This window comes from Labeo rohita, chromosome 6 (genome assembly GCF_022985175.1).
Source record: "Labeo rohita strain BAU-BD-2019 chromosome 6, IGBB_LRoh.1.0, whole genome shotgun sequence".
Lineage (NCBI taxonomy): Eukaryota > Metazoa > Chordata > Actinopteri > Cypriniformes > Cyprinidae > Labeo > Labeo rohita.
The window spans coordinates 13502537-13525324 of NC_066874.1; the positions used below are offsets into that span (position 1 = coordinate 13502537).

At 43.0% G+C, this 22788-nt stretch overlaps 1 protein-coding gene across 1 annotated transcript; it reads right to left on the reverse strand.

The window, feature by feature from the left end:
- Positions 1 to 3040: 3040 nt before the first annotated feature.
- LOC127166538 (neuronal pentraxin-1) lies at positions 3041 to 6361 on the reverse strand. The gene is made up of 5 exons (XM_051111900.1): positions 5845 to 6361; positions 5308 to 5515; positions 4300 to 4544; positions 3922 to 4101; positions 3041 to 3659 (listed from the first exon to the last, which is right to left on the reverse strand). The coding sequence occupies exons 1-5, from the start codon at positions 6259 to 6261 to the stop codon at positions 3438 to 3440; spliced, it is 1272 nt and encodes a 423-aa protein (XP_050967857.1). The 5' UTR covers positions 6262 to 6361; the 3' UTR covers positions 3041 to 3437.
- Positions 6362 to 22788: the final 16427 nt, after the last annotated feature.

Below are 22788 nucleotides of genomic sequence, written 5' to 3' on the forward strand. Positions count from 1 at the left end.
AGTCACAGATAAACCTTCATGAGCCAAGTCAAGTCACAGCTGATCTTCACAAGCCAAGTTAAGTCACAGCTGATCTTCACGAGCCAAGTCAATCCACAGCTGATGTTCATGAGCCAAGTCACGTCTCGTCTGACCTCCCAGAGCCTCCTCACGTCTTGTCTGACCTCCCAGTGCCTTGTCACATCTCGTCTGACCTCCCAGAGCCTCGTCACGTCTCGTCTGACACTCCAAGGTCTTGACTTAACATGATAGCCAGTGTGTTGGACCCACCACTAATGTCTCTGCGGGCTGCAGGCATCCCAGTGGCGTCAGCACCTTTAGGCCCGACCATTAAAGAGATCCACCCACTGCTGCTCTTCCCCTAATGGCGGTCGCCATTTGGTACGTGTGGGCTGTGCACTGTGTTCCAGAGGCCTCATCTATCCACTAGTCTGCTCCAGAGGCCTCGTCGGTCCTCGTGCTGTTCCAGAGGTCTCGTCTGTCCTCAGGTCTGCTCCAGAGGTCTCTTCTGTCCACAAGTCTGCTCCAGAGGTCTCGTCTGTTCACGAGTCTGCTCCAGAGGATCTCTTTAATGGTCGGGCCTAAAGGTGCTGACGCCACTGGGATGCCTGCAGCCCGCAGAGACATTAGTGGAGGGTCCAACACACTGGCCATCATGTTAGGTCAAGACCTTGGAGTGTCAGACGAGATGTGATGAGGCTCTGGGAGGTCAGACGAGACGTGATGAGGCTCTGGGATGTCAGATGAGATGTGATGAGCCTCTGGGAGGTCAGACAAGACGTGAATGTCGTTAAAGTGCGGTCAGGAAAGGTCAGGAAAGGTCATGAAAGTGCGTTCCACTCGTGTACCGCTACTCATGCTAACCGGAAAAACAGAGTTTGTCAAATAACGGGTTGTGGCTAGAAGGGATACAGCTCCAACCAGAAACCAAGAATGAAATGAATTGTTCTATCTATTGGATTGTGTTTTTTAACGTCTACACCTACCCCAACCGTAAACTTAGCCCTTACTATAATACAAAAACAGTTTTATTGTTGTACAGTGTGACAAAAATAACGTTAGATTGATGTGCCAGCATACCCAGTAGCAACAGCTGTATTCCTTCTAGCCTTAACCCAAATAACGCACCTATAGGAAGTTTCTATGTAGTATACTTGTTCCTGTTGCCATAGTACTCATATTGCATCATTGATAGGTGACAATGACCAAGGAAGAGTCATTATTTAAAACTGGAATTTCTCTGGATTTACAAATCCTTGAGAACTTTTGAGATAACATAAGTACACAACTGCTTGAAATATATAACACTGTGTGTTTTTGGACATTTTATTACAAAAATCTTATATATTGTGCCTTTTAAATTAAATGTTATTAATCAAAGAGCACGTGTAATTCATTAAAATCATGAAACTTATACAATTTCACATCAATTTAATAAAGGTTTAACAAAAATTATATGTTTAGGGCCCTATGAAGTGTTTAATTTTTTTCTCACCATATGTTTTATTGTTATCAAATTTTGTAATTAAGCATGTCTAAGTAGTCTATTGTAGTAGTCTATAGTGTAGTAAACAAAACCGCTGGTCTGCTCCATTCATTAAAACAGACACGCAGAATATGCAGGATTCACATTTAAATTGTATTTTTGCTGCGTACTATTTACAGATACTAGACCATATTGCGGTTTGATTTAGGTGTAATGATCTACTTTTGATTAATTCATTCAAACTTTGACAATTTCCGTGACATTCCGCGTTGTTTAGTAAATTCCGTTTTAAAATGCAAATTTGACGGTTTTACAGTCTCACATTATGCTGCGGATTTAGGGGAGCATGAGGCACAAACTAACGCAGGGTTAGTTGTAACACACCCACAAGAACGGGTATTGTTTTAGATTTTAGGACAACTTTGATGAAAGGTTTTGATCCACTTCAGATGTTGACTACTGTATATATATATATGTGTATGTATGTGTGTGTGTGTGCGTATAGGTATATCATGACAGATTTTTTGGGTGAGCTATTCATTTAATTTCCAGAGCTCTATGGGACACCGGGACAGTTGTAAATTCTACACCGATACTGATAAAAAACAGTTAAGTTGTGTGATGCTGCACCACTAGGTGTCAGTGTGAATCTAAAATTACCTGCCTATCATGAGTGCACCTTTTATATTTCTGTTCCTAATTTATTGATGGCATAAGTGGGCTACATGACTGCTTCCTTTTTTCAGCATGCAGTCTATTACCGTACACACAAACTAATGATAGAGGGCAGTGTCTACCATGCCCCATGTACACAAACAGAAAGAGTCAGTGAGATTTAGAGAATGATAGATTTTAGGGTGAACTTGAGTACATTTTCATAAAAGTAAACATGTCTGTTAGTTAATACTCTCTTCATATATATATATATATATATATATATATATATATCACAATTTTATTACAAAAATTAGATCTTCATCATCTTTCAGTAGTGCCATGCTTTCAGCATATATCAATACAGTAAAAAACCCGACCTGAAACAATAAGCCAATGTTGGTGTTGCAGCATTAGATAATTCATGCTGTTACTGTACGAATAACATTCCTAGAACAAAGTACAAATACACCAGTTATTGCCAAAACACACCAGAGCCTTAACAATCGCTGTTAAACACATTTCATAAAAACAATTCATCAACAAAAGCAAAAAGATAAAGCAAAACACAATGAGTAAGCAAACTAAAAATATGTGCTGAACTGATACATCAGCTCAAGGCACTCAGGCTGTAAGCATGTTGGCAACTAAATGACATTCTTACAGAAAAATTGGTGAGATCACTGGAAACAAATGAAGGAAGTTCCATCTTAAACAATTCTTTTCTAAATAAATAAATACATACATACTTTTTCCCATCCTATTTTCAAGTCCATCACAGTGCAAGATCCGGTGAGAATGGGGTTCCTCTAAGTGCTGATAACAAATATACCATCATTTTATAATTTGTTTAAAGTCTTGTTGGGAAAACAGAAAAGTGATGTTCTGATGCACTGTTGCTTTACTGTCCAAAAGCTGCAAAGAGACCGTTCTCTAGCTGCTGGCCCACCGAAAAAAGTACATAAACAACAAAATAAGCAAAAACAGTGTGCACTTGCAAATAAATAAATAAATAAAGCAGCAAAAAATAATCTAATGCTAAAAGTAACCTGGCGTAACACTGTTGCTTTGAGGTTTGCAAAATAACCAACATTAAACTATTTCATTAAGACAAAAAAAAAAAAATCTTAGTTTTGCACAGAAATATTCAGGTATTCATAGAAACCCCAGGTTTACTTTTACAGTACCTTAAAATTGTTTTGTCAAGAATTCTTTTTCACGAATGTCAAACTGAGGAAAAGAAAGACAAAATCTAGAAACATGGATATGGGTTTGGCGATGACCCCCACTTTGCAGTTCAGTTGAGCTGACGGCAGGGCTCAAAAGTCCATTTAGTGGCTCCACCAAACACATCGATATTACTCTCCGACCATGACAATACATTGCCAGCTTGTGCTCTGTTGTTGCAGGTTGCCAGGTTGTAGATTTCTCCAGCTGTTAATTTTCTATCCCATATATGGAAATTTGCCAGTTCACCTACAAAGGCTTGAGTTGCATCAAAACCTCCACCAAGTGTGTCCTGCAGAAAAAAAAAACATTCAATATCCAGTGATTTTTATGTAACTGAATTTTAAAAAATCTGACCAGTCTTAAAGAAAAACAATTAATTGACTAACTTTTAAGACTACTCTATACCGTTTATGCAACCAGCCCCAGGTTACTGAACAGCAGGCAAGCCAGTTAAGTTTAAATAACCATGACCGATAGATTTACTTTTGCCTGTGACTAAGGTCAATAACTGACATGTACATAAACCATACATGCATACTTCTGAGTCTTACCTGCTCCTGACCTAAAACCAGTACACCATTAGGTTTTATTGGATGGTAGGGAGCCAGATTCTCTCCAGTTCCACGCAGAACACCATCCTGAAATGCCTCCCATACTCCATCACGAGTCGTCCATGTGATGCAGATGTGATGCCATTTGCCGTCGTTGATGATGAAAGGTAATTTTGCGACCTATACAGTTGCACTGTTGATTATTCTTATTGCTCTTTTTTTTACAAGTGCCAAAAATACTTATTTTTTAAATGAACAGACCTCAACAAGCAAGCTCAGAGCTACAGACTGAAATTTATAGACCCTACTGTTGCCACTAACAATCATGTTATGCATTACAAAACTGCATTGTTATTTTTTACACTTGTAATTTTTTACCTTGTCATTTATAAGAATCTCCATTGGATTGTTCCCCCATTCTATGAGAACAAGCTCATTGGCTTGTCCAGGAACAGCATAGGAGAAGGGTGTTCCCACACCAGGTGATGCATTGGACTTTATCCACAAGCAGAAAGAGAAGGCATACATTTCTGGTAGACTTTTCTTCACTTTGGCATACATGTAATTTGTTCTTAAGGGGAATGTTATCTGAAACTTGTCCAGTGGCCTGCTACCTTTTGAACCTGCAGAGTAAGAAGTATGAACTGTTAGAGTTTATAACATTCTCTCTCCGTCTAAATAAAATCTCTCTCTCTACATCTGTTAGACAAGGACTTATGATAAACAAAGGATTGTGCTCAAATGCATTAATTTCTTGTATCTATTGCTCTGATGCTCTAGGACTATTCATTGAACTACTGTCAATTACTTTTATGCCACACCCCCTACTCTATAAATTAACAGATTTTACTCATGGATCAAAGCTACTACTTGAAAGTTAAAACAGCCAAACCAATATAAATGCGCAGTGCAAGCAGAAATGTACCATTCTTTGTGTTCTTCCTTTTTATGCCGTTTTTATACTCATAGAAGCTGTTAGCTGTTTATTGCAACTTGTGAAACTAGTTGTAGTAAAAAAGTAGAGAAATAACACTGCTTTGTATCGCTCGCATCCTACGTTGGTTAAGCAGGATGCGCTTTAAGCAACAAACTTCACGTAGCTAATGCAGACCTAGCCCACTTGCTTTGAGAAGGATGTGGGCTCTAATTATCCTATCAATATTAGGCTACATCACATTTGTGGTTTATGGGCTCAGTATGCTAAGTAATGCAGCTCCCCCTCCCAAACCATCCTCTGCGACATTACAACGCCTAAACATTGGTGTTTTACTGTAACTACCTTATAGCTATGCTTCTCAAATGCATCATTTCTGTAGTTCTTTCTAGTTCATGTTTATTGTTTACATCACATATAAGTAAAATTTCTAATGGAATAAGATCTCAGACCTTTCTCCAGGTCGTTAATTCTCTGGTGTAAGGAGGTGAGGGTTGACTCCACTCGATTGCGCTGATCCGTGTCGTTCTTCTGCCCGGGTTTGCTGTCCTCCAGAGTATTGACCCGGGACAGCACCTGCTTTTCCATATCATCGATCTTATTCTGAAGCAGATCTTTAAGGCTGTTAGCCTGGACAGAGCCGTTGTTCCTGCTGTACTGCTACGGGAAAACAGGACAGGGGTATTCAAACGAATACTTTAAAACGCACACTTGGGAAACTTATACGAGACTAGATAAGCCAATTTCAGGATTATCACAGCCTGCTGTGAACCAGTGACACATTGGCTAAATTTGTCAATCACCTCCACAAAAGTAGTTCGACCCCATTAAGATTATTCTGCATTCAAAACATATAAACAAATGTAAGTAATTCTATCATGCATCGCATGAGTCTGCGTCTAAAGGACTCCAGCATACGACTCATAGTAACAGACTAGACGAGTCACACGTTTTAAGATGAAGAGTCCAAATCATTAGGTCATAAATACCTCTAAGTTTTCCAGTCTCTGTTTAAGCGTAGCTAAAGTCTGTCCCAGTTGGGCTAGAGTATCTGTCGGGCCGCGGGACACGTCTCCCATTGTGTTTTTGCCCGGTTCTTTCTTCCGACCTCCAGCCACGGGCTCCAGAACACCCTGACTCTCACAGCGGCTCAACTTCGAAGTTAGTTCCCTGATCGTCTCCTTCTGGTTCATGATAGTTTCCTTCTGTTGTAAGACTGTCTCTCTTAACTGCATTACTGTGGTCTTCAGATCCTCCGCTGGTCCGCTGTTCTGCATAGTGGCTGCGCACAGGTCCATATCCTTGGGCACGGACGTGCAGATGAACTGGGTCTGTCCGAAATCTTGCGAAGATCCTTCCATATATGTAAGAGACAGCAGAAAAAGTGTCCATGAGATTCTCTCCATAGCGGGTTGCCTTTTTTTGTCAATGTTCGATGTGTGAGTAATGTGTTGTTTACCACCACGGAGCTGTCCGTTGACTCTATGCAGCGCGTAAGGGTTTATATAGGGCAGCAAAGGCACAGCGCAGATCCGCTGCAGCTCGCTCGTGCTCTCAAATCATGTCAAGTGTATTTCTTAAGGTGGACCTGAGAGATAGTGTTTCAGACGTATTGTCTCTACAACAATAAGTACAATGTGAAGCACAGCAAACAGTTAAGATCTTGGGAGTAGTTTTAGTTTAGTTTAGATTTTTAGGTTATTTAGAGATATATTGCGGTACAACATCAGCGTATCTGGTTCCACCTTAAGACTGAACCCACATAGATTCATTTGGGTTGGTCCAGTGCCCAAGTGGTGGCCCTGCGGAGTAAGGGTTTGGTTTTACTACCCGCGGATCTGATCTCTAGCCCATTCAGCATGTATTTACTGTATGGACAGTCATGACAATAATCTGTTTTTCATTTAGTGTGTGCTTATACCAATAGTGCACTTCAGGCTTTTAGTTTACTTAAGTATTTAATCTTGACACGCCAAATCGCATTGGACATAATGCACCATGGTATGACCGTGGAGTTTTGAATCACCCCCCTTCTTCACTTCTTCAAATAACACCCAACATGTCATATGTAGATAAAATAAAGACTCAAGGAAGGGGCAAATTATGTTTACCTACAGTTTACATCTTGACTGAATAGATTCGTAATTTATTAAACAGGTTATTGCGTAACATCCTTAAGAACTAGAGCATATCCATATTAATGAGAGGTGCAGGAGATGCTCACCAACGGAGCTACAATATATGCGTAAATGCAATGGTCTTATGAGAGGTTGTTATGCTTGTAATCATTGTTCAATCATTGTTATTCAAACTGATTTAGCGAATGACATTTGGGTACTCTCAGTTCACGAGTCAAGACTGGTTTAAAAGCGTTTGTGCGGTCAAGAACTGTGATTTCTCTGGGATATCCCTTACATGCTTTTGTTACATGAGACATGAAATGGGTGCCATTTGGGTCCGCAACATTTGATGACAAAAATGTCCCAAAGTGTGTTTCCAAAGCTTAAAGTTATTAATTCAAGTGTTCTTGTTAACATGATATAGGCTATGATAAAATACTTTTCTTAAAGAGTAACATCCTACTTTTTAAATACATTTTTCATTAGTGCATATCCAATTTCGCATGTCTGTGTTGACCAACATGACATTTGCATCTAAAATATCACCAAGTAAAGTTATTATTATTATTATTATTATGAGGAGGAGGATTATATATGTGTCCCTCTTTATATAAGACATATTTATTCAAAATAAACCTTTTTTTTTTGTAAATATTTTTTGATTTGTGTGTATCCCTCAGTTTGACTTACCACCCTGTCACACTAACTTGTTTTAGCTGTAAATAATGTACTGTTGCTTTGAATGTCTTCACAAAGTGGAATTCACATCATTTAAGCCTTGTAGCCATCAAGAACAAAAATAGCTTAGTACGTAGCTTAGCACTGGCATTCTTTTACTTTGTTTATTTATTGCTTTTTAATGTAAGGCAGGGTCCCGTCAAGCTTGAACCAACCACTCTGTCATGCAAAATAAAGAGGGAAAACAGTTTTTTAATAATTTATTTACATTATTAATGCAAAGAAAATTATATTTCAGATTGAATGCATGTATGCTTAGTGTGGAACATTTTGGGGTGAAATTTTAAGGGGTGTAATGGGGTGGTTCTGCTTACTGTTTGAATGTGAGGATGTGTAAAATCAAGGATTCTAATACAGGCCAATTTATTTTCCACCAACTTAATCCTGTTTGGTTTACTCACTCACTCCCTCACTCACTCACTCATCTCTTACACACTTATTACTCACTATCTCTTTCAGTCACTCACCACTCACTGTGTTTAATGAATAATGTTACATCTTATAATATTTCAGGATAGATCTGTTTCCATCATGGCTCCATTAAGTGCTGATGAGAGACAACAGCGATGCCGTTCATGTTGGGATGCTGATCCTGAGAGGAGGAAAAAATATCTAGAGCAGGGGTGTCCAACTCAGTTCCTGGAGTGCCACAACCCTGCAGAGTTTAGTTCCAACCCTGCTCTAACATACAAACCATGTAGTTTTCAAATAAGCCTAAAGGACCTGATTAGCTAGATCAGTTGCGTTTAATTAGGGCTGAAGCTAAACTATGCAGGGCTGTGGCCTACCAGGAACTAAGTTTGACACCCCTGAGTGAATGACAGAGATGGAGATGGGACGTCGAGCAAAGGAAAAAGAAAAAAGATTAGTGATCTAAGTTAACGAGGGAAACGTCTGCTGCATAAAAAGTGGAGGAAGCAGAACAAGGAGAGAAAAGAAAATGCGGTCATGGTAGTATATTAGGACTATTAGGATTATAAATAAATGGACACATGTAGAGAGTAAGAAGCAGGCCTATGGGAAACTGTTTTTTCATATGGTGTACATGACTTGTCCATATCACTCTGTCACAGTGACCCACCCCGTAAGTTGCCACCCCATCACAGGGTCATTTTGTTAGAAGTTTATAGAAAAGAAATGAAATGTTACATAAATTAATGTTGAATGATGTTCTTGTTGTATGGACTAATTCAATAAATGTAAATGTATTTGTATTTTTTAAGTGAATTTGTTTTTTCAGTACAAACAATGAGGCCACTGAAATGTCAAATTCATTTTTTAAGATTAAAAGTCTAATAATAATTTTACAAAATGCATTCAATTACAGACTTTTTATTGATAGTTTATCTATTTCTTGTTTCCACTGTCGTGGAAATTCACAATGCTAATCTGACAACTCAAACAACTACAGTTGTTAATATAATAACTACAGTATCTTGGGCTAATTCCCTGAACTCCCTGAATACTTGCAATACAATCCAAGGAACTACAGTATCCCGAGCTAATTCCCAGTATTCCTCGAATACAATATAATCCAATACTTTCCGGAAATATGGTGATGGCATCCCGTCAAGACGCCAACACTATCACTGTCTTTGTGGTGGTCTTTTGAGCATAGAGTCTTTAGTACTCCTATTTCTCAGCTGCGCAGCATATACCAGACACCACTCCTAAGTTGCTTTTTGCAGGAATTAAAGTTTTATTCACAGCTGGGAGCCCACTGGTCACAACAACCAAGAGAGACTCCCTAAATAGTAAGATACATGTACATTTATACCTTATACTTGAATAAAAATCAATATCACTCAAATCTTCTTCACTGTAATTGGTTATACTGATCTGATCACTGGTTTGTCATGTGACTTAGTTCTACTGTTTTAAGCACTTTTGGGGTAAGTATAGATTATTTAATTATGGAGACACGGTCTTTGATCTGAGCATCACTTAGACTGCACTTTTCTGAACAAGTCTATATTGAACATACCCTTTCGACGTATTCTAAGGCCATTAAATAAAAATTTCCATTACATTCCCCCCTCTGATCATTTGTACACTATCACATTCTCACGTTTTCTATAGTAGTCTCTTAAAATGAATAAATGATCTTTCATCTTCCTCTACTTACAGTTTCTTTCTAAAACCATATGATATCATCTTCAGTTCTTTCTTCTTTCCAAGTATCTAAGACATCCCTGTTCAACTCAGTCATTTGTTCTTTTGTAGTAGGCCTATATATTCTAGTTGACTGGAAGTAAATCAGCATGGCTATCAGAATTAGCACTGGAGTAGATAATATGATCATCAAACTCAAATTGAACACTTTGCTGGCCCATAGTCAATCTCACATCAGATCTCAGTTCATCCGGCAACCTTGATAACAGTGTTGGTTTTATTAGGATGATCTCATATGTCCGGAACCACGTTGGACAGTACCATGTCTTCCTCCAGGAGTCTCTAACCCAGATCCGCTTTCCTGGCTCGTAGTATTGTTGGGATTTGTCACCTGAAACTGGTAAGGGTTTCAGGTGAGTGGATAGAGCTGATAGCTTTAGTCAAAGACATCATATAATTTCTCAACTGTCCATCGATGCCTGCAAAGCCCTCTTGGGGAGAAGGCTTGATCCTCACTCCCATCAGTCAATCTGTAAGAGTTTCATGTGGGCTGAGGGCTATCTTGGTGCCTTTTTGGGCTCTCATGACCATAAAGACTATTGGGAGGGCTTGAAATCATGCCATTCCTGTTTCTGCCATGATTTTTTTAATAATTTGGATTTTAAAATCAGATTTACCCTTTTCACATTTTGGGTGATATGGACAGTGGGTCTTCAAATTTATTCTCAATCTGTTTGCCAATTCTGTGTTTACTTTTTTTTTCAAAATGTTTCCCATTTACACTGGGCAATCTTTCTGATAGCCCCCACCTGTTATTAAAGCTTTTGCTACAACTGTAACATCAGCTTTTAGACTTGAGACTTTTAGACTCAACCCACATGTCAACAATTGCAAGACAGTACTCATAACTTTAGCATGGTATAAACTCTATGAGGTCCATCATGATGTGCTGAAAAAGAAGTTATGGTGTGGGGTGGGCGGAGAAAGTTTGTGGCTTACTTCGTCTTCCCACGTTATTCGCTGTGCAAATGTAACAGTTCTGGCAGAGTTTCTCTGCCACAACTGTAAATCCTGTGGCCTCCCAGGAAGTTACAATTTGATCATTCATTGCCAGTCTAGAGGCATGGTCTGCCCTGTACGATCATTTTACAAAATTTGAATATAACTGTTTTGGAGGTAAAGGACTTTGTTGTTTTTGCATCTTTCCATACTCCATATTCACAATTTGCACCCCCCTCTGACCAACGTTTTTTTGTCCTGATCAGTAACTGATCAGTTTTTGAATTTCAGTTAACGTTGGTTGAAGCTCTGCCAATGCAGTCAATGATTGCATTAGCAGAGTGTGCAGTGCATGTGGAACACACACAGTCAAAGGGTGAAATGTCACCAAGTTTGAACTCGCAAAAAACACAGCTTCAACAGCTGTCGCTACCGAACGAAGGCACTTTTGTGTTCCACGTACAACAGTGACTAATCGTTTGGTGTAATACTCGATCGATTGATAACGATTTCTATGGGGCTGTGTTAGAACCGCCGGTATGAACCCCAATTTTTTCGGAAAAAGTGCTCAAAGAGTTTTGAACAGGTAAACCTACGCTGCTGTTAGTAGATGATTTGAAATTTTTGCATAGTCTTGGATTCATGGTACAATAACCCATAACTCCCAGAAATGACATAATTTGTAATTTTGTGACGGATTTCAGAACTTTCCGAACTGCTTCAGTTTGTTTAAATCCTAGCGCACAACCTTTTTCTGAAATGAGGTGAACAAGGTACCTAACTTCCTGCTGCACTAGCTATAGTTTTTATTTTGACAATTTGTGAACATTTTCTGCTAAAAACTCCAGTAATCTGCGCAGATCGATTTCACAGGTGGTTTTGTTAGGAGAACACAGCATCAGATCATCTGGATGGACTGAAATTGAGAAAAAAATGCATTTGCTAAATCAGTGACTGAGATGTATATATAATGAGATATGTAACATTGTTAAGCACTTCAAACAAAATTATAGAAGGATTTGGTACAATTGGAGATGGCGGTTATATGGTTCCATTTACTAATCTCAGATCCTGTACAAATCTCCATTCCACTGATGCCTTTCACACCAGTAGAATAGGAGGTCACAGGTGAATTTTGGCAGGGTATGATTGTCCCTTTTTCTACTATGCCGCATGCACTTTTGAGATTCCCTCTACAGCCTCTTTGCTAAAGGAATACTGTGGCCTAAATAGCCTGTGTTGAGTCAGTGGCGTTACCCTCAAAGGCACCGCATTTTGACCAAAATCAAATTTATCATTTGACCGAAGAGTGTCTGGAATACCTACCAATCACTTTTAGAATCAAATTTGGGTTTTGTTCTCTCTTCACTACACAGCCTGTGAACCTCGATTTGCCTGCATGGTTAGTGAGCCAAAATCCCACATTGGTCCATGAACCACCTTTCTTTCCCACTGAGACGTGGGGCTGGACTGGTGTCTAATGTAAGAGAGCAGTATGAGCAGGTGTTAGTTTAACAGAGAATGCAGAGAATTGCTGGGATACCAACTAGAAAATCAAGATACAAGTTTTCCCCTGGTGGTCCATAAAATCATTCCTCCTCATATACATTGTTCCTATCCTGGCCTCTAAACCATAAGGTACAATGCAGATGAAGTGTTTTTTCTAAATCTGGCATTTACTTATCATTTGTTGATAAGTAGAGTATGGGTCAAAAAAAGAGTTAAAGCCCAGTTATATAATACCAGTTTGGCATAATTTGCATCTGTCTGAAACCAGGAAAGAATGGTTCACTTGTTTCAGCATTTTTGTTACTATCAAACAATAGTATGCCAGATGGCTTATTGTATGGCTTGTTGTTTGGGTTTTGCCAGAAAAGCTCAATTTGGAAATTTTTAGAGCGGTCTCTGTAGTGATCATAGAAAAATGTGGCACTTGTGTCCACCAAAAGGAAGGTAAAGAAAGTCCTTTAACTTGAATAGTCACTATCGCGTTGTGTCTTTGGTTGTCAGATGTTTGCAATAATTCTTTTGGTTGAGTCTCTCTCGCCTTATCCTGTTCATGGTCTCTCATACTTGATGATGGAGACCAAGGGTCGTTAAATGGAAGGAGGAGGTTCATGTGTGAGACGTTGTTTCCTCTCTCCTGGGCAGTCCTTGGCCCAATCACCACAATTGTAACAGTGATCGGCAGTAGTTTTCCACTGATATGATGCCACTTGATGGCACACTCTTGACCATCAACCTCTGCCCTGGCCTTTAACACCTGGTCTGCTGATGAACTTCATAGTTTGTTTTTCCCAGCTAATGCAAGTCAGTCTTACTGCTTTTTGCAAATCAGGGAGGAGTCCATTCACAAAATGATGTTTTAGTGTGCCTGTGTTATCAGGGCCCTCTGGAGGGCCAGCACTTTCACACATCAACAGTTGTTTTTAGGCATGCATGTTAAGCACTCACCATCACCTCCTTTAGCTGTTTTGTGTTAGGGACTGTTCTGCAGTTAGGACACAGAAGGGACATTGCTCATTCTGGCAATCATCCTATTCCAAGTGGGCTGCCATCCTGGAATGTCGGTTCACTCTGCACCTGCATCAGCATTTATTCTCATAGTGTTTGGGTTGAAAGCATCACCTTCAGCTCCACGTACCTCAGTCCATTTCAAAGCCAGCTTGTTGCTGAAGATAGCTGCCCAGTCTTGGCCTGTGGGTCTGTATATGGCATTAAAGTTTTCCACTGCTCTGATAAGACGCTCCACCAGTTTTTCTGGGTCTGGAAGTGCAGCAGCCACATTTCGGAGTTCCTCTATGTTCCAAGGTTGTTCCACCCAGATGGGCCCTCCTTTTCCAGGAAACTGGATCATCAGCAAGTTGCGAGCTTCTTGACTCCCCGGTCTGGGCTTGGATCTTGTTGTTATCTTTCTCCTCAGGGTCCCTGACTGTGATGTTTTCTGTCTGAAAGGCAGGGATAAAATAAACATGTGTTCCAATGTTTTCTTGTGTGTCGAAACAAATTTGTTTATCTCTTTTTTGGCAGCAAGACCAGTTGCTTATCAGTCTTTGTCTCAGTGTCATCGGGTTTAATCTTTTCCTGATCCTGGATTGGGGAAGAATAGACCTTCACTTTCTCAGCTGCATTTGTCTGGGCTGTTTGATTGGTCAGGAGTCTGTAGGGAGGAGGGCAATGTCTTGTGCATGCCACATCTTCATCTTCTTGTTTCTGCTTTGGGGTTTGCACAGCATTAAGAGCTACAGACTCTGTTGGTACGTCTTTTCGTTGTTTCTGTTGCTTTGTTCGCTCTCTCTCCATTTGTTGAACAGCATCCAGTCTATCCGCTTCTGCTACTTTGAAGGCAACTGCTCCAACTGCTTTCTGGTTTCTTCTAGAATTGAAACACTCAGAGAACCGCATGAGTCAAAAAATGTCCTCAATTCAGGGACTGAATCTGGTTTACCACAGCAATTCCCTGGCAATTCTTTGAAAAAAGATAAATGATAGATCAGTCACAATATATATATATACATATTGTAGTGTAATGTGAAAGCAAGCAAGTTCTTCTTTGCAAGATGCAGAAAAGATAGACATTCACAAATACTCAGATTTTTTTTTTTTAAGAGTAATGTGAGAGCAAGCAAGGGGCCATTCACGTCGCGCCTAAAAACGCACAGAGCACGCTCTCAATGAAGACAAAGTTTCAGCAAACCGCAAACAGATTTCCAGTACTAAAAATCGCTTGCTGTAGCTCTGATACTAAATTTATTTAAAAATGGCTATCCCTGTACAACTATGATCAGCTTTTTCTCCATCTTGGCTGAGCTTTCAATGTTGTTACAGGAAAAGATAAAGCTAATTAGTTGGTTCTTGTCACATGGGTTAGGGTTAGAAAAACTGAATGCGTTGCGACCGCGTCACTTCCATTATGAGCACGGCTGCCCCGCGTCTACATTTGAAATAACGAACTTGAGCGCGCAAAAGACGTGATATGTGAACTGCCTGAGTATTAAGCTGTGTCGTCAGCCAGTCGTTTCCCATCGTGCTTTTGGTCAGCGCAGTCTACTGCGCCCGACTGCTCAATCCCACACAGCGAGAGTTTTTTTGGCACACGTCAGCATGACATCAGAGCAAGGTGAACGTAACTCTGACACATTTCTTAATGGCATGCATCTCGCGGTGATCATCGGTGATCAGTTCTGCGCAGTTTTTGCTCATCTCAAACGAGCCTACATACCACTTAGTAGTAGACGTCACAGTTCCGTCACTTAAAGCTGTGTGTGCATAGTGGTGGCAGAAAAACACTGGTAACAAGTGGAGGAAAACAGGTAAAATCCATGGAATAAGAAAAAAAATTGTGCCTTTTAATGCCGGAATCGGAATGCAAATAATTTTATAGAATACTGTCGTCAGACGTTTAAATGGACAGACTATGGATGATAACTGCTATGACTACTCTATTTTTAAAGCATACATTTAATTTAAACAATATGCTTACATAATATTCACATATGCTGTTTGTAGAGGACACATTGTATTAGCTGTACAGTAACAGCATGACATTATATTTAAACCTTTTACTATTAACAGGTTACATAACATTTATTTTATTACACAACTCTGACTTTTTTTTCTCGCAAATGCAAGTTTACAGCTCCTAGTTCGGACTTTATAACTCGATTTAACTCAACAATAGTACGTGGACATCCCCCAGGTGGAGCATGTCCCCCAGTAAGCTTTCGTTGGCTCTCGCTGTGAAGGCCTATAGTGTGGCGGGCAGGCTGCCTCCGTGCTGCACGCCATGGCCATCCTGCAGGTCCACCAGGCCCAGGCATTGAAACAGCTGCATGAGGGTAGGCCTGACAAAGGGTTAATGCAGGAGCTGCGTACAGCGACCGACTTCGCCAGGTGATGTCTACCATGGTAGTCCAGGGGCCGGTTGCACCAGCTGGACGTACACCCGGTTGTAAGACTAGGCTGGACGTAAAATGCGCTATAAGTCGTGTGTAGAATTTATACCCGTTGCACCATCTAGGCGTAGTTCTACGTCTGAGATTAAATCTTACGCCTAGTCAAAGGTAGGCGTAAAGTAAAAAGTCACGATTTGCTTGGACATGATTAGTTTTTAATTAATTATTGCAGACACCAACTGTAACGTTTATGGTCTTTTCGGGCAGGATAATGTGGCCTATAAACAATTATTATGGGGGAGGGGTTAAGAAACACATGCAGGCAACGCGCAAACTTTGCGCAAGAATTATAAAAGTGAAAGAAAAAAAACTACGGCTAACACTGCATTAACGGCACAAATTCTCTCAGACACAACGAGAGATGAATCTGATAACGGTATATAACTGTCTTAAATTATTCCCTTAATATTTCTATTCGACATCTTGCTGGGACAGTATAAATGCATGGAAATACTTAACGTCTTTACTTCCTCTCATCATTTGCAGCGTTCCTGCCATCCAATAATCGCAGTAAGTTTTGTGCTTAATTTTTAATCAGAAATAAAGTATCAGCTTTCAAATTATGTCAATTCTGTCACAAAATACAATTTATAAATGTGTTTTTTCAGCCACAGAAAGATGTCAGTAGGCTAAAATGCACAACTGTCATGTAAATTCACATTTACCTCAAAGACATTCATAGTACACACACTCGATAGTCAGCTAGAAAAAAATAAAATAAAAAAATAACTCTAGAAAGAAGCATTGTACTACATTCATTATATTTTACCTAACCTGTCTCCTTTATTTTTAGTGTTAGTCTGAAGAAATATATCATGGGAATGTGCAGGGAGACCCCAGATACAAAAACGCGGACTTGTTAGGAAATATTTAGTTAATGAAATTATTATGGCTTCACTCTTTATGATGTCTTGAGCAATTCAGTTTTATATTAGTAGTTGCAGCCATTGCAGCCATTGCAGCGTGGATGTCGTCTCTGCTATCTCTGGGGGAGAATGTGAACCATGTGCAACTATGAGCGTAATTTTAGCTGGTTCAACAGGTGTAAATATTTATGGTAAAGTTGGACATTGCAAAGCCCAGCGTAGGGCTTACACTCGAACCTGGCGCAGATGGCCGACATCGACAAAGTATGCTTTCTTGACGCGCCCGTCTCCCAGTCTGGCCTCTTCGGCGACACTGTCGAGGACTTCACCCAGCAGTTCTCAGCAGACGCAGGCTATTAAGCACAATTTGCCCCGGCGTGAGTCCAACAAGCCACCAGCGGCCAGGCCTTTGTCTGCTCTTCGCTGAGGGCGCCCCCTGCGGCTTCTACATCCACTTCGCCCCCGCCACCATCTAAGGAGTCTCCAGCTTCCTCAGACTCGGGCTCGGAGTATAGTTTCGCCACCTCTGCGTGATCGGAATGAGAAGGTAAGTGCTGCTCCTCGCTGCTCAACTCTTCTGTGGGACGCTGCGCCTTCCACGTTGAGTCACCTTCCTTCCCCTGGCTGCCCCACCATCGGTATGTCACCCACTCCGCTGATCCCACTAGCACGCAGGTTGGAGGTGTGGCTATCGCTTCGCAACCTGTCACGTTGGTTGATCTGGACGGTTAGACTCAGCTACGTGATCCAGTTCGCGAGGTGCCCACCCAGGTTCAGGGGCGTCTTGTTCACATCTGTCTGCTCAGACACAGATGCCACTGTCCTGCGTGCGGAGATTGCAGTTATCCTGGCGAAGGATGCAATCGAGCCGGTCCCTCCAGCCAAGATGAAATCGTCTACAGTCCTTATTTCATCGTACCGAAGAAGAGCAGTGGGTTACGACCCATCCTGGATCTTTAAGTTTTGAATCGGTCCTATTCAAAATCATGCCATTCAAAATGTTAACCTCGAAGCGCATTATTTCATGCATTCGTCACCAGGATTGGTTTGCAGCCATCGACCTGAAGGACACGTACTTTCATGTCTTGATTCTGCCTCGACACAGACCATTTCTTCGGTTTGCTTTCGAGGGTCGGGCGTATCAGTACAAAGTTCTCCCTTTTGGACATGGTCCACTTTTGGACCACTTTGGGAGCAGGGCATCTGCATTCTAAACTATCTTGACGACTGGCTGATAATAGCTCACTCGCGAGATCTGAGGGCTTTAGGTCAACTGGGAGAAGAGCAAGCTCTCCCCTGTGCAGAGCATCTCTTTTCTCGGGTTGGAGCTGGATTCGGTCAACATGATGGCATGCCTCACAGAGGAGGACGCACAGTCAGTGATCAGTTGTCTGAGTCTATTCAGGCACAAGACAGCGGCCCCTCTAAACATTTTTCAGAGGCTCCTGGGGCATATGGCAGCCGCAGCTGCAGTTACACTGCTCGGCTTGCTTCATATGAGACCGCTCCAGCACTGGCTCCATGGCCGGATCCCGAGATGGGCATGGCACCGTGGCACGTTTCGGGTCGGTGTTACCCCAGAGTGTCGCCGCCTTTTCAGCCCTTGGACAGACCTAGCATTCCTTTGGGCAGGAGTGCCCTTAGGCCAGATCTCCAGGCACGTGGTTGTCAACACGGATGCCTCCAGGATTGGCTGGGGAGCTGTATGCAATGGGCAAGCAGCTTCAGGCTCCTGGGGCCGGTTGCACCAGCTAGACGTAAAAAACTTGGTTTAAAAAGGACAGGTGAACACAATAATCAGGAGGAAACCAAATTCAACAGAACAACAGGGGGAGACAATGGGAGAAACCAAAACAGAACAGTCCAATAAACAGAAACTCAAGGAGACATGTAACATTACACCCCCCTCCCGGCAGGTGCGTCCCGCATCGTAACAATACAACCGGGGAGGGAGGGCGGGCGCCCTGGAGGCTGATACGGGACAGGAACGTACTAGCCAGGGAAAGCCTCCAGGGTGGATCAGGGAGCCATGGCGGATCAGGAAGTTCTGGAGGCCATGGCCGGACAGACAGTTCATGAGGCCATGGTGGATCAGGGAGTTCAGGAGGCCATGGCTGGACAGACAGTTCATGATGCCATGGCGGATCAGGGAGTTCAGGAGGCCATGGCCGGGTAGACAGTTCGTGAGGCCAGGGCGGGAGTTCAGGAGACCATGGCCGTATAAACAGTTTGTGAGGCCATGGCGGGTCAGGGAGTTCACAAAGCCATGGCCTTGACTTGACCTTGCGGGAACAGCAGCTGTGACGTGACTTGACTCTGCTGGAACAGCAGCTGTGATGTGATTTGATTTTGCAGGACCAGCGGATGTGACGTGACTTGACTGTGCAGGAACAGCAGCTGTGACGTGACTTGACTGTGCAGGAACAGCAGCTGTGACGTGACTTGACTGTGCAGGAACAGCAGTAGTGACGTGACTTGGCCTTGCAGAAACAGTAGCTGTGCTGTGACTTGGCCTTGCAGAAACAGCGGCTGGTAGGGCGGTCGTGATGGGTGCAGACTCAGGAGCAGAAGACATGACGTGAAAAGCCTGCGGCTTGGCTGACGCTATGTGCACCGACTGTGGCTTGGCTGAGGTGGCCTGAGCAGGCTGTGGCTTGGCTGGCTTGACGTGAGCAGGCTGTGGCTTGGCTGACGTGGTGTGAGCAGGCTGTGGCTTGGCTGACGTGGCGTGAGCGGGCGCTGGCTTGGCTGACGTGGCGTGAACGGGCGCTGGCTTGGCTGACATGACGTTAGCGGGCATTGGCTTGGCTGACATGGCGTAAGCTGGTTCTGGAGCATCAGACTTGATGTGGGCTGGTTCTAGCATGGCGGCCATCTTGGGTGCAGGCTCTGGCGTGGCGGCCATCTTTACGACAGGCTCTGGCGTGGCGGCCATCTTTGCGACAGGCTCTGGCGTGACGGCCATCTTGCGTGCTGACTCTGGCGTGGCAGCCATCTTGCGTGCTGACTCTGGCGTGGCAGCCATCTTGCGTGCTGACTCTGGCGTGGCAGCCATCTTGAGTGCTGACTCTGACTTGGTGGCAGCCATCTTGGGTGCTGACTCTGACTTGGCGGCAGCCATCTTGGATGCTGACTCTGACTTGGCGGCAGCCATCTTGGGTGCTGACTCTGACTTGGCGGCAGCCATCTTGGATGTTGACTCTGACTTGGCGGCAGCCATCTTGGGTGCTGACTCTGACTTGGCTGCCGACAGTACTGAGCGTTGGGCTGCGGTCGGTAGACGAGAGCGCGGGGATGAGACCTGCCGCATCGGGCTGAGGACAGCGGTGGAGCTTTGGATGATGACAGGAAATTTAGGGCGTTCGGGGCATGGCAGGCAGTCTGAGCCGATGGAGCGGTATGTGGAGGTTCTTGGCATCGGGTGAGCTGGCGCGATGTGGCGTGCTTCTGAGAGGGCTGGACGATGCATCTGACTAGCATTCTCTATTTGTTCTATCTCGAAATTAGAGCAGTTTAAATAAAGAATGATATTGATAAAATCAATCAGCGGGTAATCGTGAACAGGGAGATCGCATCGGAAGGTATCTTTGTCCAGCCCCAACAAAAACACGATGCCGAAAGAGGCGTCGGGCCAGCTCACCAGATGATACAGCTCAATGAAATCCGCCACATACCGTTCCAACTCTCGACCGCCCTGCCGCAAACTCCACAGCCGTTCCTCAGCCGTCATTGTTTTGGTGTCGTCTTCTGTTATGGCTGCTGTGAGATGAGGAGCCAGAGAGAAAACTCGAGGAACTAGAAATAAATCAAACAACGTATTTAATTACTCATAACAGCGATACAAGAAACTCACAATCAAAATTAACATTAAGACGACACAATGAAACTCAGGAGCAAACGACTTATAAAGAGTGACTAATTACAAGGACAGGTGAACACAATAATCAGGAGGAAACCAAATTCAACAGAACAACAGGGGGAGACAATGGGAAAAACCAAAACAGAACAGTCCAATAAACAGAAACTCAAGGAGACATGTAACACAAGTGAAGCCAACGCGAAATAATTTCATTAACTAAATATATCCTAATGTCCACGTTTTTGTATCTGAGGTCTCCCTGCACATTCCCGTGACATATTTCTTCAGACTAACACTAAAAATAAAGGCGACAGGTTAAGTAAAATATAATGAATGTAATACAATGCTTATCTCTAGAGTTATTTTTTTTTCTTGCTATCGAGTTTATGTACAACGAAAGTATTTCCTGAGGTAAATTTAAATTTACGTGACAATTGTGCATTTTAGCCTCTTGACATTTTTCTGTGGCTGAAAAACCACATTTATAGATTATAGGGTTTGTGATAGAATTGACAGAATTTGAAAGCTGACGCTTTATTTCTGATTAAAAAGTAAGCACAAAACTTACTGCTATTATTGAATGCCAGGAACTCTGCAAATGATGAGACGAATTAAAGACGTTAAGTATTTCCAACCATTTATACTGTCCCAGCAAGATGTCGAATAGAAATTAAATTAAAGAAATTAAGGGAATACTTTAAGACAGTTATATACCATTATCAGCATGGTAAAGTAGATTCGTCTCTCGTTGTGTCTGAGAGAATTTGTGCCGTTAATACAGTGTTAGCTGTAGTTTATTTTTTACTTTCACTTTTATAATTCTTGCACAAAGTTTGTGCGTTGCTTGCATGTGTCCCTATAATAATTGTTTACAGGCCACATTATTCTCCCCGAAAAAGACCATAAACGTTACAGCTGGCGTCTGCAGTAAGTAATTAAAAACGAATCATGTCCGAGCAAATCGTGACTTTTCACTTTATGCCTACCTTTGACTAGGCGTAAGATTTAGTCTCAGATGTAGCACTACGCCGAGATGGTGCAACGGGTATAAATTCTTCGCACGACTTAAAGCGCATTTTACGTCCAGCCTAGTCTTACAACCGGGCGTACGCCCAGCTGGTGCAACCGGCCCCTGGTCAGGACCCCGACTGCGGTGGCACATCATTTGCCTCGAGTTGCTGGCAGTGTTTCTGGACAGCGCTGCGGGGGAAACATGTGCTAGTCCGGATGGACAACATGTCGATGGTTGCTTACATCAATCACCAAGGTGGTTTGCACTCCCGTCGCATGTCGCATCTCGCCCGCCATCTCCTCCTTTGGAGTCAGACGTGGCTCAAATCGCTATGTGCCATTCATATTCCAGGGGAGCTGAACCGTGCAGCCGACATGCTCTCACAGCATCTCACTCTCCCTGGAGAATGGAGACTCCATCCCCACGTGGTCCAGCTCATTTGGAGTCGATTCGGGGGAAGCTCAGGTAGATCTGTTTGCTTCCCTAGAATCCTCCCACTTCCAGCTGTTTTACTCCCTGACCAAGGCTCCCCTCGGCACGGACGCACTGGTGCACAGCTGGCCCCGGGGACTAATCAAGTACGCCTTTCCCCCAGTGAGCCGTCAGCCTCCTTGCACAGACCCTGTGCAAGATCAGGCAGGACGAAGAGCAGGTCTTGTTGGTTGCGCCTTATTGGCCCACCTGGACCTGGTTCGCGGAACTCATCCCCTCTTGGGATCTCTCTGTGGTCCTTACGGGCCTTCTGAGAGAGCCCTTTGAGCCGCTAAAATCAGCTGAGCTTAAATATCTGTCGCTTAAGACTTTGCTCTGATCACGCTCACTTCCATCAAGAGGGTGGGGGACCTGCACGCATTCTCTATCAACGATTCGTGCCTTGAGTTTGGTCCGGCTGATTCTCACATTATCTTGAGACCCCGGCCTGGTTATGTGCCCAAGGTTCCCAGCACTCCTTTTCGAGATCAGGTGGTGAACCTCCAAGCGCTGCCCCTGAAGAAGGCAGACCCGGCTTTAGTGTTGCTGTGTCTAGTTTATGCACTTTGCATCAACGTGGACCGCACCCGGAGCTTCAGACGCCCCGAGCAGCTCTTTGTGTGCTTTGGTGGACAGCAGAAAGGGAATGCTGTCTCCAAACAGAGGTTGGCCCATTGGTGGTTGATGCCATCATCCTGGCTCCAGTGTTGCCTCCTCCTGGGCTCTGGCACACGGCGCCTCTCTGGCAGACATATGTAGAGCTGCGGGCTGGGTTTTTACAACCTCTGCGGTGTCGGCTTG

Excerpts from the sequence above, each read along its gene's own strand:
- LOC127166538 (XM_051111900.1), bottom strand. The coding sequence starts at position 6,261 with ATGGAGAGAATCTCATGGACACTTTTTCTGCTGTCTCTTACATATATG. Across the intron at positions 5,516-5,844 it reads AGAGACTGGAAAACTTAGAG|CAGTACAGCAGGAACAACGG; the intron begins GTATTTATGACC and ends GTTTTCCCGTAG. Across the intron at positions 4,102-4,299 it reads AGATTCTTATAAATGACAAG|GTCGCAAAATTACCTTTCAT; the intron begins GTAAAAAATTAC and ends GCAACTGTATAG.